The sequence below is a fragment of the Magnolia sinica genome, chromosome 2, assembly GCF_029962835.1.
Source record: "Magnolia sinica isolate HGM2019 chromosome 2, MsV1, whole genome shotgun sequence".
Classification (NCBI taxonomy): Eukaryota; Viridiplantae; Streptophyta; class Magnoliopsida; order Magnoliales; family Magnoliaceae; genus Magnolia; species Magnolia sinica.
The window spans coordinates 119,379,405-119,402,135 of record NC_080574.1 but is presented as its reverse complement, the minus strand read 5'-3'; the positions used below and the strand labels follow the sequence as shown (position 1 = coordinate 119,402,135).

Sequence of the window (22,731 nt, the reverse complement as noted above, 5' to 3'; positions counted from 1 at the left end):
TAGTTGTTTGTGTGTGTATACCAACTGTCTGAAAACAGCCACACAACTACTCCACTCCTAATATCCACTCCCTCGAGATATTAGCGTTCACTAATCAAATAGGTTTTTCAAGGTTCACCTAAAACCTTCACAATTGTATTCTAAATGGGCTCACACAATCACAACCCTACACTCCGAGATTTTCTGGTTGATCTCAGAAAAAACCAAATGAGATTTTCTAGCTTAACTCATAAACTAAACAAAAAGGAATTACATAAAAGGAAACACTTATCTATATGAAGATTCTGAAGTAGCCCGGTAGAACCAACTTGATGACGACGTAGATGTTCAACGTTCAGTCCCATAAGTGTATAGGGCTCTAGGTCTAGATGATTTTTAATTTAAATCAACTTGGGCTAGCTTGATTTAATTTCGATCTCGAGAAAGGGTAAATCAACTGTCCCTTTTCAAAATCAGATTGGAATAGAGATCTAAAATCAAATAACAAGAGCTACTTATAAAGAATCTAAAATATGCACAAAATAGCTTAGAATGAACACAAACTTATCTCAGAGTGATTACTTAAAAATAATTAGAATTGAACAGAAAACTCTGAAATTCGAGTGCTATTAATAGGTGAAAAATCTATTTACTTGACTGGCCTTAAGTCCAACAAATTTTTAAAAATTCTGGCGCAATAAGATTTGACAACTGCTCGACTGGCCTTGTGGGTCCCACGATTGGTCAAGTGGCCTACTCGACTGGTCGTGGAGTACACACGACTAGTCAAGTGGGGCCAGATTGCTTACTATAATTTGAATCGAGCCCTGCACGACCGATCGAGGACTATTCACTTGACTGGTCAAGCAGTTTCAAGGATTGGTCAAGGACCAACAGAAAATTTTTGAAAAATTGTAACAAATCATGAACTGGTCGAGAAAATTCTAGGACTAGTCGAGCCAGTGCTAGGGCTAGTTGAACAAACAACCTATTAACCTATAAAATGACCGATGCCAAGTATGAAATAAATGTAACATGCCCTAAGGTTAATCTAGGTCATTCATACCTTACTTGGGGGATAGAACATGTGATCCATCAAACTATCGATCACATCGGCAACTTTAATTCTTCCGATATTCGAAGCTTGAACTCAGCGTATCGAACTTAGTCTTCCATTAGGACTTGAGTTCTTGGACGTTTCCGGTTACAGAACTTAAACCACAATATTGCGATTGGGTTCTTAAAAGTTGAGTCTTCAACCAACACTTGAAACTCATACACTTTCTTCAGCTTGAAGATTTCGGCAAGTTCGTCGTAGATATCAGCAAGATTGATTCAGCACAATCGTCAAAGATTCAAAACAAATCAAAGCACAAGCTTAATACATAAAACACATAAGCATGATACAAACTCGAATTTGTTTGGCACACCAAAATTTGACTAAACTTAGGGTTTCCAACATAGCAATTTCACAATCTGATGTATGCCATGATACGCACTCAATTAGATTTCAGTTTTATAGTGGGCTTAGTGAGTTGCTGTCAAAGTAATCCAAAAATGACTCATTGGAGGGTCGTCAAGAGAATATTCTGATACATGCGCGGGATTGCAAATTACATGTTATGCCATCTATGAGGATACTGATATGCAGACTATGGTAGCAATTTAGACGAGCGTAAATCTACTTCTAGATACGTATTCTTACTCGATGGTGGGGCCATCTCTTGCAGCAGTAAAAAGCAGCCATGTATCACGCTTTCTACCATGGAGTCAGAGTATATTGCAGGTTGCTCTGCCATTCAAAAAGTATAAGGTTGAGGAGATTCCATTCGCATTTGATATGTATACCACATACTGATGACCCTTTCACATTGTATTGTGATAGCATGGCAGTTATTGCTTATACGACGAATCCCAAAATCATGGCAAGTCGAAACACATTCAGATTTGCTATCACTATGCTCAATGGAATGGTGGCAAAGAAAAAGATTGTCCTGACGTATGTACCTACTCATGAGATGGTTGTTAATCCGTTGACCAAACCGATCACTTGAGATGCTCTTCAAACTCATATCAGGAGTTTGGATTTTCATAGGATGTGATTTTGTGACATGGACATTTTAGTGTTTCTTCTTTGTCAAATTACTTATATTTGGACCTTTATACATTGATTTTTCTTCTATGGAGATATTAATAACACACACATTCACTGGGTCCTTTTTGTGAGACGTGGATCAAGATATATACTTCACCAAGTAATATGCATCTCACATGATAACCACCTTAGCACGTTGGTTGAGAGTGAGATGAGATGTGTGATCATGGAGTTGCTGTGATTATTTTTCAACTTACACATCACCTCGAATTAGGTTCAAGATGAGGTCCTTTAGGGATCGAGCATGACTGTTCCCACTAGGGTCATGCAGCCTGAAAAAGCCAGATATGAGATTTCATCTAGGCACTTATGAGAGCATCTGAGTTGAGTGGCTCAAAGTAAGCGCCTAGATGGTAGCTAGGTTGACGTACTCCTCCTTAGAAGCTCTACCATAACATGTATTTCATACAGTATGTGCTAGAGACGACTGAAAACACCTACAGTGGATGGAGAATGGATATGAGTTTCTCCTATGTGAGAAAACTAGTATGTAGGTGACCCTTGTGCCCTTATGACTATAGGTTATGCCTTGAAATGGAGGCTTATTGATGCCACTATAGCTCATTTCCAAATACCATAAAAGAAAGGGTATAACAGAGCGTGTGTGAGAAAGCGGTTAGGCCAAGATAGATAGGTATGAACACTATGGGAAGACTGTCTAGTTATGTACCTTACGTGTTTATGTCCACGAGCAAGATAAGTTCATGGTTTTCCAACGTGTCCCTCAGCATGTTTGGACTCATGGTTGCGAAGTAAATAGACAACCACTCAGGTTACAAGTACCCATGAGAGGTTAGTGAGTATCCTTTATTGGTGTAATCGAGGCAAGTCTAGGGCAGGTTAGTGTTACAGAAGATAAGATACATTATGCCAGTTGATGAAAACTTTGTATATTTATTCTCTCCTAGGGTTATGTGCTTCACAGTCGCACGTTGTATTTCATAGTATGAGGACTTCCAATGCAGGTACAGTTTTGATCATTAATTGGGTCGATGCCCTACTTGTCCTAGTAGGAGATGTAACCACAACATGTATCGTCCAAGTGGATCCCACCCACTAGGATATATAAAGATGGGTTGTGGCGGTTATAGGGTAACCGACTACCTATTACTCTGGTTGTTTCCAAACTACATGAGCAGTTTTCTCTTATGATTTTTATAATCATAGTAGCTACATTTTTTATAAAATACAGGAAGGACTCATGACCAAATACTGAAACTGATAGATTTCGAACACCAATTCAAGAGTGTAGAGAAATCAACTGCAAGAAAGAAGTCAGGTTCCATCACTGCCACATGATTTACAATGTGGATTTTTGCACAAAGAAAGATGTTCCTTTAGACCTCTTCCTTTCATACCTATTCTTACACCAATGAAAACAATGTAACCTTCCTTTGGCGATGTGAGATGCATCCAGGAAGATCCAATATTCGAAGCTCTATCTTCCATTGCCGTTAATTCCATGAAATCACTTCAAAGTAATTGATTCCTAACACAATCAAACCTAACCCAAGGACCTAATAACTCGACCAAATCTCATGTGGGATCAATCACGTTTTGGTTTACCCGAGCCCAAGTTGCAGCCCTACCATCACCACCCGTCATCTATTAAGATAAGAGAACTGATCACTTACAAGTAGAGTTGGGCATCGAGTCAAGTCAGACTAAGTTAGGGTTGACCCGACTCAATCCGGTTTTGAAATAGGCCTGACCCAAACTCGATCCGACTCGGTACCGAGTCCAGCATGCCTGACCCGATCTGAGTCCAGCTCTGGCCTGGACTGATCTGGACTGAATCTGACCCAGTCAGAAGTACCAAGTCGGGTCAAGTTAGCACCGAATCGGATCGAGAGATGAGAGAGAGAGAGAGGGAGTGGAGAGAGAGAGAGAGAGAGAGAGAGAGAGAGAGAGAGAGAGGAGGAGGAGGAGGATGAGCGACGGAGAGAGAGTTTGGGAACGGGTGTGGTAGGGAGGGTTAGAGATAGTTAGAAATTAGGTTTATATATATATATATATATATATATATATATATATATATATATATATATATATATATATATATATATATATATATATATATACCCAAACCCAAGTCAAGTCGGGTTTCAGATCGAGTCAAGTTTCAGGTCGAGTCGGGTCAAGTTACTGGATAACTCGAACCGAGTCCGACTCACCCATTCGGTTCAAGTCAAGTCGTGTCCGAAGAGTTGGACGAGTCAAGTCAGCCGAATTGAGTCATCCCCTGCCCAGCTCTACGTACAAGCTACCTCATTGATAGCTCGTCATGCTGTCCCATCTTTTGTCCAAAATGCCATTTGCACTGGACAGTTGTACCACGCAAACCATGGGCCCGCCATGAAGATCACCTGCCACGAAAATCAAGCCGTTCCACTCATCAGGTGAGCCACAGTTCGAATCAATGGACAACCAATGGTCTAGCTCAACATAGAGGTGTTATGAGCCTGATTTTCTGGACCGGTAACCTTCATGATTAGGATTAATGTTTGCATGGTATGGATGTCCTACATAGTCGGCATGTTTATGGAAATGATGGGATGGCTCGACAAGTCATCACGCAGCCATTTTGTTAACCTTCACAAGGAACCACAAACCCCACATCAAACTGAAACTTCGTTTGACTTTATTTACTGCTAGAACCGCGAAAAGAAGACAAATAAAAGAGTTTTGGCAAGTCTCATATTTAACAACACCGAGTCAGGAAAACCAGGTGGACCATGATCAGGATGCGGTCCCCTGTGAACATGGTCTTGAACGGCTCATCTCAACTCGTTCAGGTTCAAGTTGGATTGCAACTTGCCGGAGTCAAGAGGGAATGGAGATGACTCGTGGTAGCAACCCATACTGATCCCGAATGAGTCCAACCCAACTTGGAGGCATTAGGACTGAAAGTCGGACAGGTTCACCCGACCGATCCGTGACTGACCCGACATTGGGTTGGGCTTGGGCAGGATGTATCGGGTTCGGTCTCGGGCTTGGGCTATACGCTTGGGCTATACAAATAACAACCTGATAAAACTTGGGTAGGGCTCGGGTTGAGGTCTCGGGTTGCCCGACCCAACCCAAACCCGATCGATTATAAGTTCCTTATAAATTATAATTGAGTGCGGATCATCTTTGTTGAAGGCACAGGAAATTTCAATGCCGTCCGGTTTCATTGGTCCACATCATTTCCGATGAATCAAGCTAACAAGATACGTCAGATTTCTCTCCCAAATAGATTGTGTGCTTCACAACACAAGTTTTAAAGTAGTCCTATATTTTAACTTGTTTGTTTAGAAAAAAAATGAACTTCTTTATGATAAATAACTACGTATATAATTAATAAAGTCATAGGTATAAAAAACAAGACATTGAAAATATAATAGACTAATGTAATAACAAAAATATTAGCATATATCCACCCGACCAAGCCATCTTGGGTTGGGCTTGGGTTGAGAATTCCCAACCTGAGGTTGGGTTGGGTTAGGGTTGAGGTATAGGAACCTTGGGTTGGGCTAAGGTTGAGCACCAACCCAACCCAACCCAACCGACTTTCATCCCTAGGAGTCATCAGGTATGGCTTGCCCAAGTTGGCAATCCCTGCTTGTGAGAACAAAGATGAATGAAGATGGAAGCAAAACTATGATGCGACGAGATGTACTACAATGTGATTTGAGTAGACCCGGTTAACAACTATGATGTGATTGAATCGACCCAACTGGGTTCCATGTCAGTCAGACCCAGCAGCTGACTCACTGAGCCACCCAAGCCAACTACTGGTTTTGAAAACTATAACATGAGATGACATACTTGCATTTGCTCAGTACCATTTACTTCCAACAGGTGACTTTGTAAATCAAATGCACTAGTTCATTACCACTAAGTCCTGGATATAACAGTGATCAAAATGGTCTGAACCACCACTCCCGTGGCCAGAGCAAACTCAGACCTACAAGGCCTGATGATGCAAAAATTTCATGATAGATTTTGATTTCCACCATTTTAAGATTCGCAGGGGATGATGAGGCATACACAATGATGAAAGTCATGAGCCTGTTATTCAAGCCATTTTGATGGTTAGGATTGTCAGATAGATGAAAGGGCAGCACCTAACGAACCATTTCCATGACCAAATGGGTGGGCTTCACACATACAGTTTGTTGGACAAAGCAAGTTGCTTCCATCATTGTATATTTCTTCTAGTAGATGTGACAGATTAAGAATCAAACAAAGGTCAATATGAATCTTATATTTGATGGCATCCACAGCTACATGACCATGAATCCAACAAATCCACACCCCACAATTCACAACATTTGGAGCAACATAGCTCCACCTTCAACTAACCAGCTAAAGAGATAAAAACAAAGAATAACCCCCTCCACCCTTCTAAAAAATAAAACAAATGGGAAAAAGAAATCAGCGGAAATCGGATCGGAAACAAAACAAATCCACTGACGCAGTGTAACATGTGAAAGCCGAAATGGGAACCAATGAGAATTCACAGCAGAAATGGGGTTTTCTTATATAAGAGTACAAAACAAACACGAAATTCGGATCAACCGTCTCGATCAGCAGTGCTTGAAAAGCCGCACCCCTGGGACCTGTATCCAACCCCCGTAATATTAACTTACTTCCTTGCCTCTTAAAATCAGTCCAGCTTTTTGGCAGTGTCCACTTGCAGAGGGTGAAATTGCTTCGGGCATTACACAACCACAATCAAGAAGAAATTTCACAACTATCACCTTTTGCCCCGACGAAATGATGGCTCTGCCTACCTTCATTTCGAGACACAAACAGAAATGCCCAATGGTACTGCACTTGATGTGATGACATAGGTATACATTGTTGTAGAAGAAGATGAGAGGCACAGAGGCTGGAGTAGACCGCCACAAAGAACAGGATATTCTCTTTTCTTCAGATATGTAACTATACTTGATATTTAGACAGCCTCGCCTTCACAGACGGCTCCAATGAAGACATGCACTGTTCCCACGCTCCATTCCTAAGCATCTGATTCAGACATTGAACTGTTAACCTAGCAGTCTTCGACAATATGAATTTTAGAGGAATAGTGTCCCAATGTGCCCCATTATGCCCAGGGGGGGCATGTTTCAGTGATCCAGGTCATTGATACAATGGGCACATGTCCGAGATTGGAAGAACTCGATGATTCCGGTCTCTCCCATAAACAGTGGGACCCATCAGATCAACAATCTGGATCACAGGACTTTGGACCTCACTCATACAGACTGGGAGAATCAGGACGCTGTTTCACTTCGCATCCCGATGCATCATGACACTGTAATTTCAAATCACAGAAACAGCTGTGGAATAGAAACAATGTACAGAGACTGTCAAGGGAATGCAGCTGCACCTGTTTATATCCATTCAACACCTGGCAAACTTCGTTGTGAAGATCCTCGCTCCTTATTTCCTGAAAAAAATTTACCATAAAGTTGGCCAAAATGGAAACAAGAACCCGAATAGACTTCCAAAAAGACTGTAGATGGTGTTGAAGGAATGCTTCTCTTACATGCCAACTAGCTATAGCCTTGCACATGTACACAAGCGAGCTCAGTGCACCAGATGGGTTTGCTCTCACCTGTGAAAAAATACAGACAAGATATAAGCATTTGAAAATATACCGACTTGGGTGTACTGGGGCATATACAGAAAGAGTCTCGGCATACCATTGCACAAAGACCTCGAAATGCATCCTCCTTCTCGACATCATCACGGATCCTGCATAGGGAACTCATGTTTATCAAGCGAAAGCTGACTGGTAAAATCATATTTATGAATAGATACAGTGGTATATGTGACACAAATGTTCAACTATTCAAGATATGATCATTTGCTAAGCCCAGACAACCTCTACATATGACCTCTCCTACCAACCTCGTATGCGTGGCTGAAAACCAAGTGGGCCCCACTATTCAGCGACCTTGCCAAAGTATCAGGCCAATCAACCCATCAGGTGGGTAACACGTACAAAAACAATAGATTAGAAAATGCCAAGGTCCACACGGGGATGTACATGTGTAGCTCACCTGATGAGTTAACCAACGTCACAATAAAGACCATCTGATACCAGTCTAGATGTTCCACCAGACTCCCCAGGTTGGCGTATGCCCACGTGTTGAGGTGAATGTTGGCGGATGACAGAGTGTAGAGGTTTGTGTACTCAAGCGCCTGAAAGAGAGTCTGAGGCTAGTTAAGTTTTTCCTATGGTTTGGCCAATTTCCAAGTCACGAGTAAAAGTGACAAGCAGTCAGTTTGAAGGATTTCCATTTGTGTTCCTCAGTCAATACAGGACCCAGAAGGGCTGATTGTCAGAGCTTTTCCCCAAGGACAGTTAAATATAACCGAGGTTTGCTACCCTGCTCATCTACAAGCCAGCATATGTGCCTATATGGCACATTTGTGACAGATCGGAGCTTTCCACAATGTGGAATACACCATCTGATCATGCCAAAATCAGTCCAATTCATTCCTAATGTTGGCCACAGTATACAAGACATGGACAGCTAGGAAAAGAAATATGTTCTGGACACTCTCGCCTACATGAGTGAACTCCCCCAATTTTTCAGCCATAGGATCTAAAGAATGTGGCCAACATTGTAGACAGCTCAGATCTTGCATAAATGTGTTATCCCGGCATGTGTCCAGTCATGCAGAAGAGCAAGAATAGACACATGTGTTGGCTTACCAAGCCTAGAGCTATAGACTAAACCCAAGCTTAGAACTTCAGTAGGAAGAAGAATGAATGAAGAATAGGGCAATTTGAACTCCCCACTTCTGCTACAAGTAAAGCCCTCCAGTGCACTAGGCGCAGAAAGCTTTCTGTCATTCTGTGTTTAGACATTTTATGTTGCTTATGTCAACATATCTAAATATTACTCCAATTTTTTCCAATTAATTAATTCAATTATTATTAGTCGAGTTGAGTCAACTAAAGACTACTTCCAAGTCTTCGAGTTAACTTCCCCACTGACATTTGAGTAGAGTCTTAGTTTTTGGTTTTTTAAACTATCTCAATATATCACCATAAAAGTGTCAAGTACATCATCAAGTAGATTTTATCATTAATCTCTAAGAAGTAACCTATAGGTACCATCTGAGAGGGAGCTCTAGCCTCAAAGTAGAAGATCATTGTGCAGGTTAGGGTGTCAAGCATGGTATTCGAAAACAGTTACGTAACTAACGCCCATTACGTAATGGTGGGAGCCATAACATGATACAGGGCCACAACAGCCATTCTGTAAAAAAATGGCCCATAATGGGCTTGTAATGGATGTTATGGGACGGTAACAAGCCAATAAGGGGGCAATACATTTTTTCCAAAAAAAAAAATCTGTTACAGGACTGTAACAGCCATTAAGGCTTGTAGGCTGTATCATAATAGCCATAAAGCTCGCCATTAAGGCCACTGTCAACAATATTGAATACCTTGGTGTCAAGGCTAACTTAGACTAATATCATAACTAAGCACTTCTTTATTAACTTGTTCACATGCATAAACGATGTCAAAATAATAATAATAATAATTTTAAAAAGAAAAAGAAAAAAACTCCCCATCCACAGGGGAAGACGTGAATTTAGCTTACATGCATAAAGCAGTGCACCATGATTGCATGAAATGTTCCATATGTGGTGAGACAAGATCTGGACAGACCCAAGCAAGCCTCCCCAAAGTGATGGCACTATTTTCCAAGAGTGATTTATTGAGACCCTGTTCACCATTTGAGAAAACAAGATAAAGAATAGGCTGAAACAAATGAAATATGAACTGATTGCAATGACCGAAGTGACAAATCACCTCCGCATTTTGAAGGATTGGGACAAGGCATGAGATAACAGTCAACGCAACTGGAGAAACATCTTGGCGAACCTGAAATTTTTGAAGTCAAATTTCACAGTCACATCAAAACTTACAGTTAGGACAATGAGAATAACTGCATCTACATGTTTCGATCTTCGTAACTAGAGAATAAATGAATGAACAACATCAAGCCGGAAACTTCATAGAATTCAGATGTTATTTTCATATGGACACAAGAAGAATGGAAAATGCATACAACCTAATTACAGAGTATTATACAACAGCTAATGTTTTTTTATCAATTAAAAAACAGAAAAAATATGCTTTTTTTTATCAAAACAAGACCAATTATTATACACTCAAGAAAGAACAACAATTCAAAAGCATAAAATCAGCATTAAGCAGGGTCAAGTTTCCTAACCAGGCATTATTGACATGGGACTTCAAATATTACTTTCTCTAAAATAGTAAAGTTAAATCCCTAAACACTAGAAGAGGGAATAAATGGAAAAAGAGAAAAGCTGGGATTTCTGTGATTGAGAGCAAAGAAAAATAATAAAAATAAATAAATGGGTGGAAAAAAAGCTGCAGGAAATCCACAATTGTGCAAAGTTGGGATAAAACTAGGAAACTCTTCAGAAATCAAATCTTTGATGCGGGCTTGATTCCTCGATACCGTGTACTGAAAGGATAGATATCTACGACTACACCAGACATGCAAACAGGCATATGCATGCATCCACACACATTCACAGACAACAGACCAGAGAGATAGAGAGCGCGCAGGGGGAGGGGGGGTGTATGGGGGTCCAATGCTCTTAGAGCAATAGGTTATATTGAGTCAGGAAACTTGGACAGTACAACTGAACAATACGTATTTTCCATTACGTCCTATAACCCAGACATCACGCTTGGATACATCCACAAGTTGGCCTTTTTTTAAAGGCATCCATTTCTAATCCATGGATCGGATGGTTAGGATTGTCTACTAGAAGTGATTAATAAAAACCACAAGCCATCAGGCATCAGTAAATGGGTAGTTTAAATAGTCAGACTTATTTTTCAATCAACAATTTTGACCATCAATTTTATAGACTACTTACCAGATGGTCAGAATCATCCCATAAGTGTGTGTGTCGATTGGTAGCCCGTCTAATGCGTTGGACCCAATCGACCCAATGTTGATAAAAAGAGAAGTGTCGGACCCAATCGACCCAATGTTGATAAAAAAAGAGAAGTGTTGGACCCAATGTTGATTAAAAATAAAGAAAATATCAAAAATAATAATAATTTAAAATGAAAATTTAAAAAAAAAAAAAAAAAAAAAAAAAAAACCTGTTAGACGTAAGGACTGTCAAGAGGGATTAACTACAGTGCTCTAGCATCACTAAATCGATTCACTTCTATAATTATGCATATGATAAATGATACATGGTCATGATCCCATGTCTTTTTGACGTGTTATCCTTCACTTTCCAGTATAAGCACAATATAGGGTGCAACATGTTAATATTCTCGATGAATGCAACAAACAAAATATACATCATATGTGCATTCATGTACAGGGTTCCAACTCATGAGAATTTGGGCCACGTGGCAGAATCACCCTTCCAGCAATGTCTCAGGCATGGTTCTCTAAATCATTATCATCATCATCTAAAGCCTTATCCCAACTAAATGGGATAGGCTACATGAATCCTTTCTGCCATTCCACTATCATTCAAGGGCCATAACTTCAGTTAGACCATAGGCCATAACTTTGGGCACACTTCCCTAAATCATGAAGAAATTTCTGGACTATGGCATAACCCATAGCATGATTATGGTGACCGAGACATTTGCACCTTAGAAACATTGGCATGGTAGTAAATTTACATCAGCTCCCACGACTGCCAAGATAAACCAGATCTTTTATCTGAACCAACTGTGCCTGACACTTAAATCCATGGACCATTCTTTGTGGCACGAAATATGGGAAGAAATGCGAGCAAATTTGGCAGTGAAAGTGGCCAAAAAAATAAAATAAAATCTGGTTCAAAATGTCTGCTAGTGTCAACACCTAGGAGCAGAAGTGAGAGCGGGAGTGGAAGTGGCACAGTGTGTAGAAAATTCCTGCAACTAAGGATCATATCCATTTCAAGTTCCAATATGATAGTATGATATGCCAAGGCATAGTTAACTCTACAAACAGAACTCATTACCACCAAAAAATGAAGGTAGAGAGAGTTGTAGAATTTACAAGAGAGTTTATTAACAGTTAACTGGCAATTTCATAATGCAAGATAACAGACCTTAACTGCCAGTTCTCCAATTGCCCAACATGCATTGTTTGCCACAGAAACGGTCTCCTTTAACTCAGGAGTATCCTAGAAGGGAAATATGTACAAAATCAGATTAATAAACAAGTATCGTGCTGAATTTTAAAAATGACTTTGCTCACCAGCTGTTTGGCTGCAACAGTGAGAAATTCAGAAAGGCGAGGACCCAAATGTACAGGACAGACCTGGTCATTAATCACCACAAAGCTTTGATATACCTTAATATGATATACAAAAAAGAGCACCTAAGCATAAGATTATTAAAATTTCAAATGGGGCAATGTTTTCAACTCACCCTTGCAAGATCCCCAAGAAGTGCAAGGGCACTTTGCCGTACATCAGCAGCATCATCCATACAACATTGCAGGAGCAAGTCCCTTAAATTGCTTTGTGAAACCTACAAAGGAAGAAGCATCAAAATGGATGAGCATTCGTCTGAAACATATGCTAAAAGAAATCGCTTATAAGCGTGCGAATTATATATTTATGGTTGATTCTAACTACATTCCCTACATTTGAATAATTATGGAGAAATCCATTGATGTCCATTGGATGAATCCATCAGACAAATATTCAAATTTACCCAAAAAAAAAGTTATTTATATGGCTCTGTAAGCACATTTGTCTAGGGGCATTCACTAGGTTCAAATACACTAGATGCAAGTTAACTTTTCTCAAATTGCATATTAGAAATTAAACACGAGAAGAATCACCTTGCACCAAAAATTGTATCTATTAAAAATAATAATAATAAAATAAATATATAAATAAAAATTGGTAAAAGCAGTGTTTTAAATAGCGACACTATGTCTTACGCTATGTAGCATAGCATGGCCTTAACACTACGTAGCTCATGAAAATAGCTTAAGTCGCATGTAGCCTACGCTACATGATAATTTGCATACACTACACACTATGTAGCTCACATAATATTTTCTGTGATTTGTTACATTTTTCCATTTCCAATAAAAATCAGTTAACCTTTTTAATGCTTTTAGTAAAATAATATTAAAAAACAATATTAAATCATTTTCATTGCTCTTTCTTTACCTTTAAACTTAATCATTGCCCTTTCCTATTACTTAAGGTTCCATTTTGTTGCATAACAAATCATGAAATTTTGTTGAATTTCATAATTGATCAGTCTAATTTGGTACAGAATATCATGACATCGGTGCAACCAAGCACCTTGATTAAAAATTTAGTAGGCTACATGCTATGTAGCTTATGCCTCACGCTTCAAAGGAGTGAATGCTATGCTACACACTACTGGCTATTTAAAACACTGGGTAAAAGTAGAAACAATAAAATATAATTCTTGGGCCTTGTCTTAATATGGTGAACATTTATGTAGTGCAATTTAGTCCACAAGGTTGACAACACTGTACATCTCCAGAACCTATCATGCATACAGAGTGGCTAATGCTAAAAAAATGTGGATGACTCATGGAATTCCCGATGGATTTGTAAGGTGTTCCTTTCCTTTTCCTTGAATAGTAACAGCAATTTTGATGAGAACAAAAGCATACAAGAGGGAGGATGACGAGATCATCCAAGAAAAGACAATCTCGCTCATGGTTCCCATCATGGTCAACTCCAATCTCTTTCGGTTGAGTTATCCCATTATTCTCCAATCTAACAGTGTGTCAGCATATGCACTTGTGGGTTCCCAGCAGAAGCTTGAAGAATGCATGAATTGTCAATGTCTGCTTCAGTTGTTAGCAGGTCTAAAACAAGTTTTTTTTTCATTTTTCTTTTCCTTTCTTTTTTAAAATCTGTATGCAGTTAATTTATAGGAGAGGGAAAAGTCCCAAGGGAAATTACAGAGCCAAATCATTGCAAAGGAAACCCAACCAATTGATAAAAAGACCCACATTTCAGGCACTAGCAAATTCCGCCATGTTACATACTATAGATAGCTATGTTAATGGATTCATGTATATCTGCTAGGATTTCTCTATCTCTACAGATCTCTCTCCTCTTCTATATATTCATTCCATTCTCAGTGGAAGTATCATAGCATTGCAGTTACCACCATTTAGTCTCTTTGGATTAACATGGTATCAGAGCCATGTGGCAGTGATCCTAACCATACATCTCTCTCAATCCTATCTCTCCAGCTGTACATACGTATCCTATACCCTAACACTCCAATACTGACACACAAGAACCAAAAATGCATATAATTCTATAGTTTGGGGAGCCAATTGATATTTATTATTGAAGGTTCAATTGTCCCTGTCCTTACGAGCAGACAAAAGAATTGTTAAGAAGCAGAACCTCCATAAAACCTTTCCCTAATGACCACTGGGCCCTAATCCCCATCCTGCAAAGAAGATACCGATAGACCCCGGCCTTGACTATGTGATAGTGAATTCAATAAGACACCATTCCCATAATTCAGATGCAACAGAACAATGGATGACTAAGTGATTGACATTTTCAGCACTCATGCATAAACATCATCCCTTGATGAGGACAATATTCATCCACTGAAGATAATCAACAGTTAGTACTATGTTATTACCCACCAGCCATCCAAACATATTAACCCTCGAAGAGCCTTCGACTTCCAAATCCAGGTCATATGGGACAATATCGATTTCAATATCCAAAAAGCCTAAAGTACAGGGATCTGAACGAGATGATCAACAGGACAACAGTTATACTTTGTTATGACAAAACAGCCATCCAAATATATTAACCCTCAAGGACCTTCGACTTCCAAATCCAGGTCATGTAGAAGCAATATCAAGTCCAATATCCAAATAGCCTAAAGTACAGGGGTCTAAACGAGATGTTCCGGGATTGGTCTGAAAACCAAAACCTCCTATCCTTCCGAAGATGATCAATCACCACATAATGAAGCAACCCCTATAAGGCATAGAAACTCATTGTCCTCATCCTAATGAAAATCAAGTCTAAAGATAAAAGTCCAAACAACTTGACCACCTGATCTACCAAATCATTCAATGGCTCTCACCTCCTTATGTACTGCCACATTATAGAGCCTTCTATACAAAATTCATATTGGAATATCTCCACACCATCTATTATCCCAAAACCTGATTGCAAGCTGTTGCCTACATAAAAAAGCAACCCTTAAAAGACAACCTACCAAGGAAATGATTGCTTTCCAAAGCTCATGTTTGTCAACGATCAGTGTTCGAGTTGTCGGTATCGCTACAAGTTTCGCTGGCCAGAGATAAAGATATAATATCGTTATCGCCGATAATATCGCCGATAACCCGAAATTCGGAGAAAAATGCGAAAACATGGAGATAACGGTAAAATTTTTTAATGAAACTTTAGGACATGCCTAAATACATATATTTGCATATTTAGAAATTAAAAATTTGTAAAAAAAAATGCATTAAATAATAAGTTTTCATTTAATGGGGCCAAAAAAATATATATTTCCATAAAAAATTACTCTAATAATAACCAAAATAAATTTATCTCAGTTTCATGTTGACCACACTATATGAAACAGTGGTAATAATAATTTCCACCATTGAAATCTTCACAGGGCCAATGATATTTATTTGTCATCCAAACAGTTCATAAGATCATAGGGATGTGGATGAATAAAAAACAAAAATATCAGTTGATACAAAACTTTTGTGGCCCCAAGAATTTTTCAATGGTAAACATTCAATTCACATAGTTTTATGTGGTGTGGTCCACCTAAGCTTTGGATATGCTTCAATTTTTGGCTTGTGCCTTAAAATCATCTAATGAAATGGATGGACTGAGTAGATAAAATACGCAATTATAACGGGCCCACTGAGTTTAACTCAGTACGCAGTTCACTTCCGTTCTGGTGCAGTCCGGAAGCGGATTGGTTGGTGTAGACGTCATCAAGTTATGTGGGTCTAATCCTGAGGTATGTGTTATATCCAAACTGTTCATCCATTTGAAGAGCTCGTCTTAAGCCTTTAGACGAAAAATAAGATAGATATAACTATCAAGTGGACCACACTGCAAAAACCAGTGGGCGATTGAAGGTTTACCATTGAAACCCTTTTTGGGGTCAGGGAAGTTTTGGATTAATATGAAAATTGATTTTCCTCTACATTTAGATATTTGTGTTTTTATGAACAGATTGGATGTAAAATGAACGTTATGATGGGCCCTACAAATTGTTTAACAGTGAAAATCATCATCTCCGCTGCTATCTATGGTGTGGTCCATATAATCTTTGGATATGATTCATTTTTTGGTTAATGCTCTAAAATGAACTCTAAATACAGATGAACGGTGTAGATATAATAAATACATCACTGTGGGGCCAATGTAACTTTGATCTCCTTTTAACCATTCGTACAACTCGGAGCTCAAGGAGCGTCAGTGCTCACCTTCGCACGACACGTTCCCACAGCAGCCATCTAGCTGATGTGAGGTACAGCAGCCAATCCGCTTCTGGTGGATTCCTAACTGTGGGACCCATTATAAAGTATGTACCTTATATCTGCACCGTCCATTATATATGAAGGTTTATTTTAGTATGTGATCCGAAAATTAAACCACATTCAAATCTTCAATGGACCACATCACAGGAACGGTGTGAATTGAACGCATATCATTAAAAACTTCTTGGTGGCCACAGAAATTTTGAATCAAGCTGATATTTATTTTAACCCTCCATCCATGCCTTTTTATATTTACAAAAGGTTTGATGACAAATAAACATCACTGTGGGGCCTAAGAAGGTTTCAACGGTGAAAGCCATTATTCTTATTTTTTCTTGTGGTGTGGTCCACTGGAGATGTGGATATAATTTAATTTTGGGATTTACCCTAAAATAAACTAGAAAAATGAATTGACAGCGTGGATAAATCACATACATTCACGGTGGGCCCAGAAACTTTACTCAGTACGCTGAAGCGCACCATACGCCAGTTTGCTTCCGTAGTTCTGAAGCATTAAAAAAAAAAAACAAAACAAAAAAGGGTTTTCGTCTGCGAAGAGGGGTTTTCGGCGAGGACGGGCGATTTTCGACCGAGGGTTTCGAAGAATCTCCCGAAATCCCTGATTTTTCGCCGAAATCATGTATTTGTGAGTCACACGAGACGAGCGCTGTCGATTGCTGCCGACGAGATTCTTTTCTTCCGAGTTCCGATCAACCATCAACCAGGTATTACCGAAATCAAAGGATTTTTTTCGATTTTTTTCGCCTTTGACCTATTTTGTCGGAAAAAATCCAATATTATCGAAGATATCGCCGATATTTCGCCGATAATCCAGAGAGAAACGAAAAATGGGGGTTTCGATGTCGCTAGTCTAGCGACACCGATATTATCGGCGATATTATCGACATTTCGTCGACAAAGCGAACACTGTCAATGATACAGGGGTGTAACTCTCATTATCCCAAATTTCGTACTTTCCCACTAGCACTCTTCTTCACAAAGCTGTGCTTTCCTCACCAAATCATGGAAACCATTTGCCCAATAGAGCTTCATTCACAACTTTCAAGGACTTCATCCCAGCACCACCTTTAGAAGTAGTTTTGCACACTTCCAACAAATTACAGGAAATTTGATCTTCCCTTCCAAACTTCACCTAAGAAATTTCCTTTGGATTTTTTTCCAATCTACGCAACACATTTGTAGAACAACAGAAGGGTAACATAAAGTACTACTGTAGCGGCCACCAGCCAGCCGCTTTTATGGGAGTTAACCTACCACAAAGGTACTTACCTTACAGAGCAGCTAGCCTTCTCTCCATCCTTTCAATGACAAGATCCAATAGTCACTCAAACAAGGAGCCCTCACAGAGGGAGGACCAAGATAAGTTGATATAAGAGATCCTTCCTGCAACCCAAAGTCAAAGCAAGCTTTTCCACATAGATCATGTTCATCGTAACCATAATGACTCCAAGCATTTCACACTTAGATGAGTTCATGCTCTGTCTTGAGATAGCTTTGAGGCACCTAAATATGCACCTAAGATTTAGCACTTGCTTCCTACTGGCTTCACAGAAGATGTGCATATCATCAACAAACTGCAAATAAGACTGTTCAAAATCAGCCTGGCCAATTTTAATGCCATTAGTTAAACCTCCTTGCCATTCACAATATTCTGGTTAAGGCATCGGCAATAATCACAAATTGGAATAAGGTCATTGACAGGTTCGAGATGTACCTAGCAAGATGGAAATGCAAATACTTATCTCTCGGCGGGTGCCACACTCTAATAAAGGCGACGCTTTTGAATCTCCCTTTGTACTTCATGTCTCTGTTCAAATGCCCGGCGTCAATATTGGCAACACTAGAAAAGTTAAGACGAGACTTCCTATGGCATGGGAAGGAAGAGAAGAAGAAATTCCACTTGGTCGATTGGAAGGAGGTGTGTAGGCATAAAAGACCTCAAAAGTATGAATCGGGCTCTCTTAGGCAAGTGGACCTATAGGCTAGGGACCGAAAATGGGACTCTTTGGAATACGTTAGTCAAGAGCAAGTATGGGCGCTCAGAGGGAGGTTGGTGGACCAAGGATTCTTCAAATTATAGAGCATTAGCTCTTTGGAGAGGTGTGTTATCCATATAGGAGGTCCTCAAAGGTATTGGAATTGCTATAAGGAATGGCAAAACAGTCGCTTCTGGGAAGACATTTGGGTGGGAGATGTAGCATTAAAGAGGACTTCAAAAGCATCTTCCGCCTCGCCCCAAATCAGTCCATTGCAGTAGCTGGATGCTACTCCGTTCTCAGGGGTGAAGTTGTGTGGAATCCTGTGTGCAGAAGAAATCTCCAAAATCGGGAGATTGAAGAATATGTGGCTCTCCTTAGTCACATTTATAATAGCAAGCTGGACTAGCTCAACGCAAACAAATTAGCTTGGAGAATCGACAAATCTAGCAAATTCTCAGTAAAATCTTTCAACAATTTTTTTGGCAGCAATCTTTCTACAAGAGAAGAGACATTGACAAATCACATATGGAAATACCAAGTCCCGCCTAAGATAGCGGCCTTTGGATGGCTAGTTGGCAAGAAGAAGGTTCTTACAGTCGACAATCTAAGAAAAGGGGGAATGATTATCACAAACGTGTCTATGCTATATGGCAGACGAAGAATCGGTGGACCACCTCTTTGTACATTGCTCTTTTATTAATCAGATCTGGCTAGAAATTTTAACTCCTTTCGATATTATCTGGTCCTTCCCAGATTCAGCAGGACGGCTCCTAAACGCCTGGCATGATGCTAGATTAGGCAAACATATGACTGTGTTATGGAGAATGTCCCTCCTGGCTGTCTGGTGGTCCGTGTGGAAAGAAAGGAATGGGAGATGCTTCAATGGTGTTTCCAACTCAGCGGAGTCCATAGTTCATAGGGTGAGGCAGTTAATGGTCGAGTGGGCTTCTAATGTAGAAAAATTAAAGGGCCATAATCTGCACATTTTAGGAGTGTAGCTGGTTCACTATCTCAGCGGCTCGGCTCTCATTGTGTACTCTTTTTTTGGCTTTTAATAAAGTATTCGTCATCTTTCAAAAAAAAAATTCACAAAGTGGAACAGCGACAGTGAATAACCTAATCTAATCCCTTTAGAATAGACAAAGTAGCCCTTCCGAGAACCATTAACCAACACAACACTATTTTTAACAAATTAGCACATTCTTAAATCCTTCCTCTCCACCATATCATAAGCCCATCCTCCGAAGCCTATAAATATAAAATAAATCCTAGTCACTTTTTCCATGTCGATTATCCAAACAATACAAGGCTTACCTTCTCTGTGTTTGGCATGCATTCATGAGCAGTGAGGATGGTGTCCTTAATCTGTCTACCCATAACTAAAGAACCTTTAGAGAATGAGATGATTGATTCCGGCACTCTTCTGATACTTTTCACCAACAATTACACAAATTTTGCATGTACTTCCAACTAAACTAATTGGCCTAAAGCATGATTAGCCTTTTGTGTCTTCTTTCATTGGAATGAGAACAATAAAGGATGCTCCACGTCCTTTGTAAGTCTTCCACTATCATAAAATTCATTAACAAAGGCTATCACAATAACCTTCGCCACAGCCCAGAAAGATTGAAAGAATGCAGTCAGGAAGCCACCCGAACCCATGGCCATATTCGAGCCAAGTTGCTCCATAGCTAGCCACACCTCACCTTCAATTGCTCTTTTGAGGAGATAAACATCTTCCTCACTGTTTTGGCTAAAAGTAACATTTTCCAAGGTGAAGCAGCACAACTACTCTTTTGTAAAAAGATTGCAATAGTACACCATAAGAGATTGAAAACTTTCTTGCAGATTCTCTACAAGCACACTATTCTTCTGTGGGCACTAGTCATCGAGGTTTTGAATAATGGTATCAGTGGCCGTATTGGCTGGGTCCAAAAGAGATACAATACAGGGCGAATCTGACCTGTATTGCACGAAATCTTTTTATCACCAAAATATATATATATATGGAAATAATAATGAAATATATGAAAATATGTAAAACATTGGAATCTATCATTAAGTGTTTACGTATTTAATGGTGTATCAGACCATTCTTTGATAAGAATGACGTATGGCAGCTTGACCTGCTAAAAATCAACAAAATAGGTCCTAATCAAACACAAATCAAGAATGAGTTGGTAGATTAGGGCCCATTACATATGAACAGAGTTTTAAGTATCGACGATATCGGCTGATATATCCCACGATACATCTTGCATCCCAATTATGCGATACGAAATGCAACGGTAGTGGGATATATCCCACATGCTCGATCCGGTGGGCATTTTCAATTTTCGATCCTTTTTTCTGTAAATCATGTTAAATCAGTGTCAAATTGTTACAAATCCATGATTTTTCATGTTTTGCATGAAAAATCCTGGATTGGGAGCTTCGATTTCGAGATTTGGAGGAGATGGGCTGAGTTGCAGAAAATTGAAAAAAAAAAAATCAAAATTTCCAATATCTCACAAATCGGTTGCAATCTTTGCATCCAAACATAAAATCAAACATGTATGTAACTTGATCTAGTGATTCTTCTTTTGCTTTTGAATGTATTTCTTATGTATCCACATGTCTTCTTACATTTATAAATTATATGAATATACTATCATCAATTTAGTTAGACAGCGCATAAATTAGGACCCCATACAAAGAAAACCTATTACGTGCACTTGATTTTTGTAATGTTTTGATTTATAAGTGTGTATTGATGTCTTTTTTAACAATCACTGAAATTTCATTGAAAAATTCGACCAATTTCTCAATGTTTCCCCATGTTTCCAACAATAGTGATACAACTGATGTATCTCATGCGATAACCAATATGTGTCCATATCCCAAGGGTGCGATATGTAACGCGATACCGATATTTCAAACAATGCATATGTATACAAAAACGATGAAAAAAGAAGGGAAAAATAAATAAAGGTGATGGTTTACCCCTTCTAATATTTCCCAAAATAGACCATTCCACCTCAATTAACGAATCCTACTTAAATCTTATGTTTTAATCCTCAAAATAGGCCTAGATCTAGTCTCAAATTAGTTTCTAAGCTTCATTATTGAATTGAAGTGGAAAAAAGAGAGCTTGGGCCCTATCTAAGAAACTTCTCATGCTTGTCATGATCCCACTATTAGGCTTTTCAAAATGCAGAAAAGGTAAAAGTTTTTAAAGGTCCATATTTGTTGATTAAGCCCTAAGGATCACCATCTAGATATTGACAAGTTTCTAGAAGGACAAAAATCAAATAATTCAGGAATTTGAATTACCTGATCAAAGAAACCGTCGATTTATCAATGCTACTCTTCCAAACTAGCAAGTCTCTCCCCAAGTCTATCCCAAATGAAGGAAAGGATGAGAGCCAACACGAACAGCAAAGGGTAGGGCTGATGGAGAATGCACGGAACCATCAATGGGAGTGGACCCACACATGTGAACCTGTGATGGGGAAGGAAGGATGGAATCTCTCTCTCTCTCTCTCTCTCTCTCTCTGAGAGATGTCCAAATCTCTCTATTGTCTAAGGCTCATCTTGATGCAGGACATGAAAATTAAATATGATATGCAAGATCTCAGGCTTTAGATTATACTAATTCAGAAACAATCACATAAATTCCACATCCCACACAAAAGTTCAAACATGCAAGCAAGGGGAATCTGTGCAGGTGCAGACCTAAACAGGCTAGGGCCGAATCAGTAAAATTACGGACCGAACGATACTCAAAGGGAAGTAAAAATCATCCACACATGCACAGCAATCAGTCTCTAATCCAAGGGATTCACCAATTCCAATTCAGAGAACCCTAGGGTAAGAAAAGAGGCAAATAAATTGAAAGTAATGCAATTTAGGGTTAGGGTTAGGGAGAATAGGTATGAAAGGAGCAAAATAGACAGAAATCTGAACCTAGAGATAGTCCCCACGCGCGAACAGTAGGCCAGGTCTGTTGCACGTGCACAGGGGTCTGGCTGCATGTGCGAGGGGGCGTTGAACGTGAAAAGCG

General features: G+C 39.4%; 1 protein-coding gene across 2 annotated transcripts in view; it reads right to left on the bottom strand.

Annotated features, from left to right (window-relative positions):
- Positions 1–6,357: 6,357 nt before the first annotated feature.
- Positions 6,358–22,731, bottom strand: part of LOC131237475 (transportin-1) — an 85,241-nt gene continuing 68,867 nt past the window's right edge. For both annotated transcript variants that reach the window (XM_058235265.1, XM_058235266.1), the window contains exons 21-29: positions 12,573–12,674; positions 12,400–12,462; positions 12,251–12,325; positions 9,957–10,028; positions 9,745–9,869; positions 7,828–7,879; positions 7,671–7,739; positions 7,512–7,571; positions 6,358–7,147 (exon numbers count right to left, since the gene is read on the bottom strand). In XM_058235265.1, the coding sequence (XP_058091248.1) occupies positions 7,064–7,147; positions 7,512–7,571; positions 7,671–7,739; positions 7,828–7,879; positions 9,745–9,869; positions 9,957–10,028; positions 12,251–12,325; positions 12,400–12,462; positions 12,573–12,674 (702 nt within the window). In that variant the 3' untranslated portion in view covers positions 6,358–7,063. The remainder of the gene's footprint in view (positions 7,148–7,511; positions 7,572–7,670; positions 7,740–7,827; positions 7,880–9,744; positions 9,870–9,956; positions 10,029–12,250; positions 12,326–12,399; positions 12,463–12,572; positions 12,675–22,731) is intronic.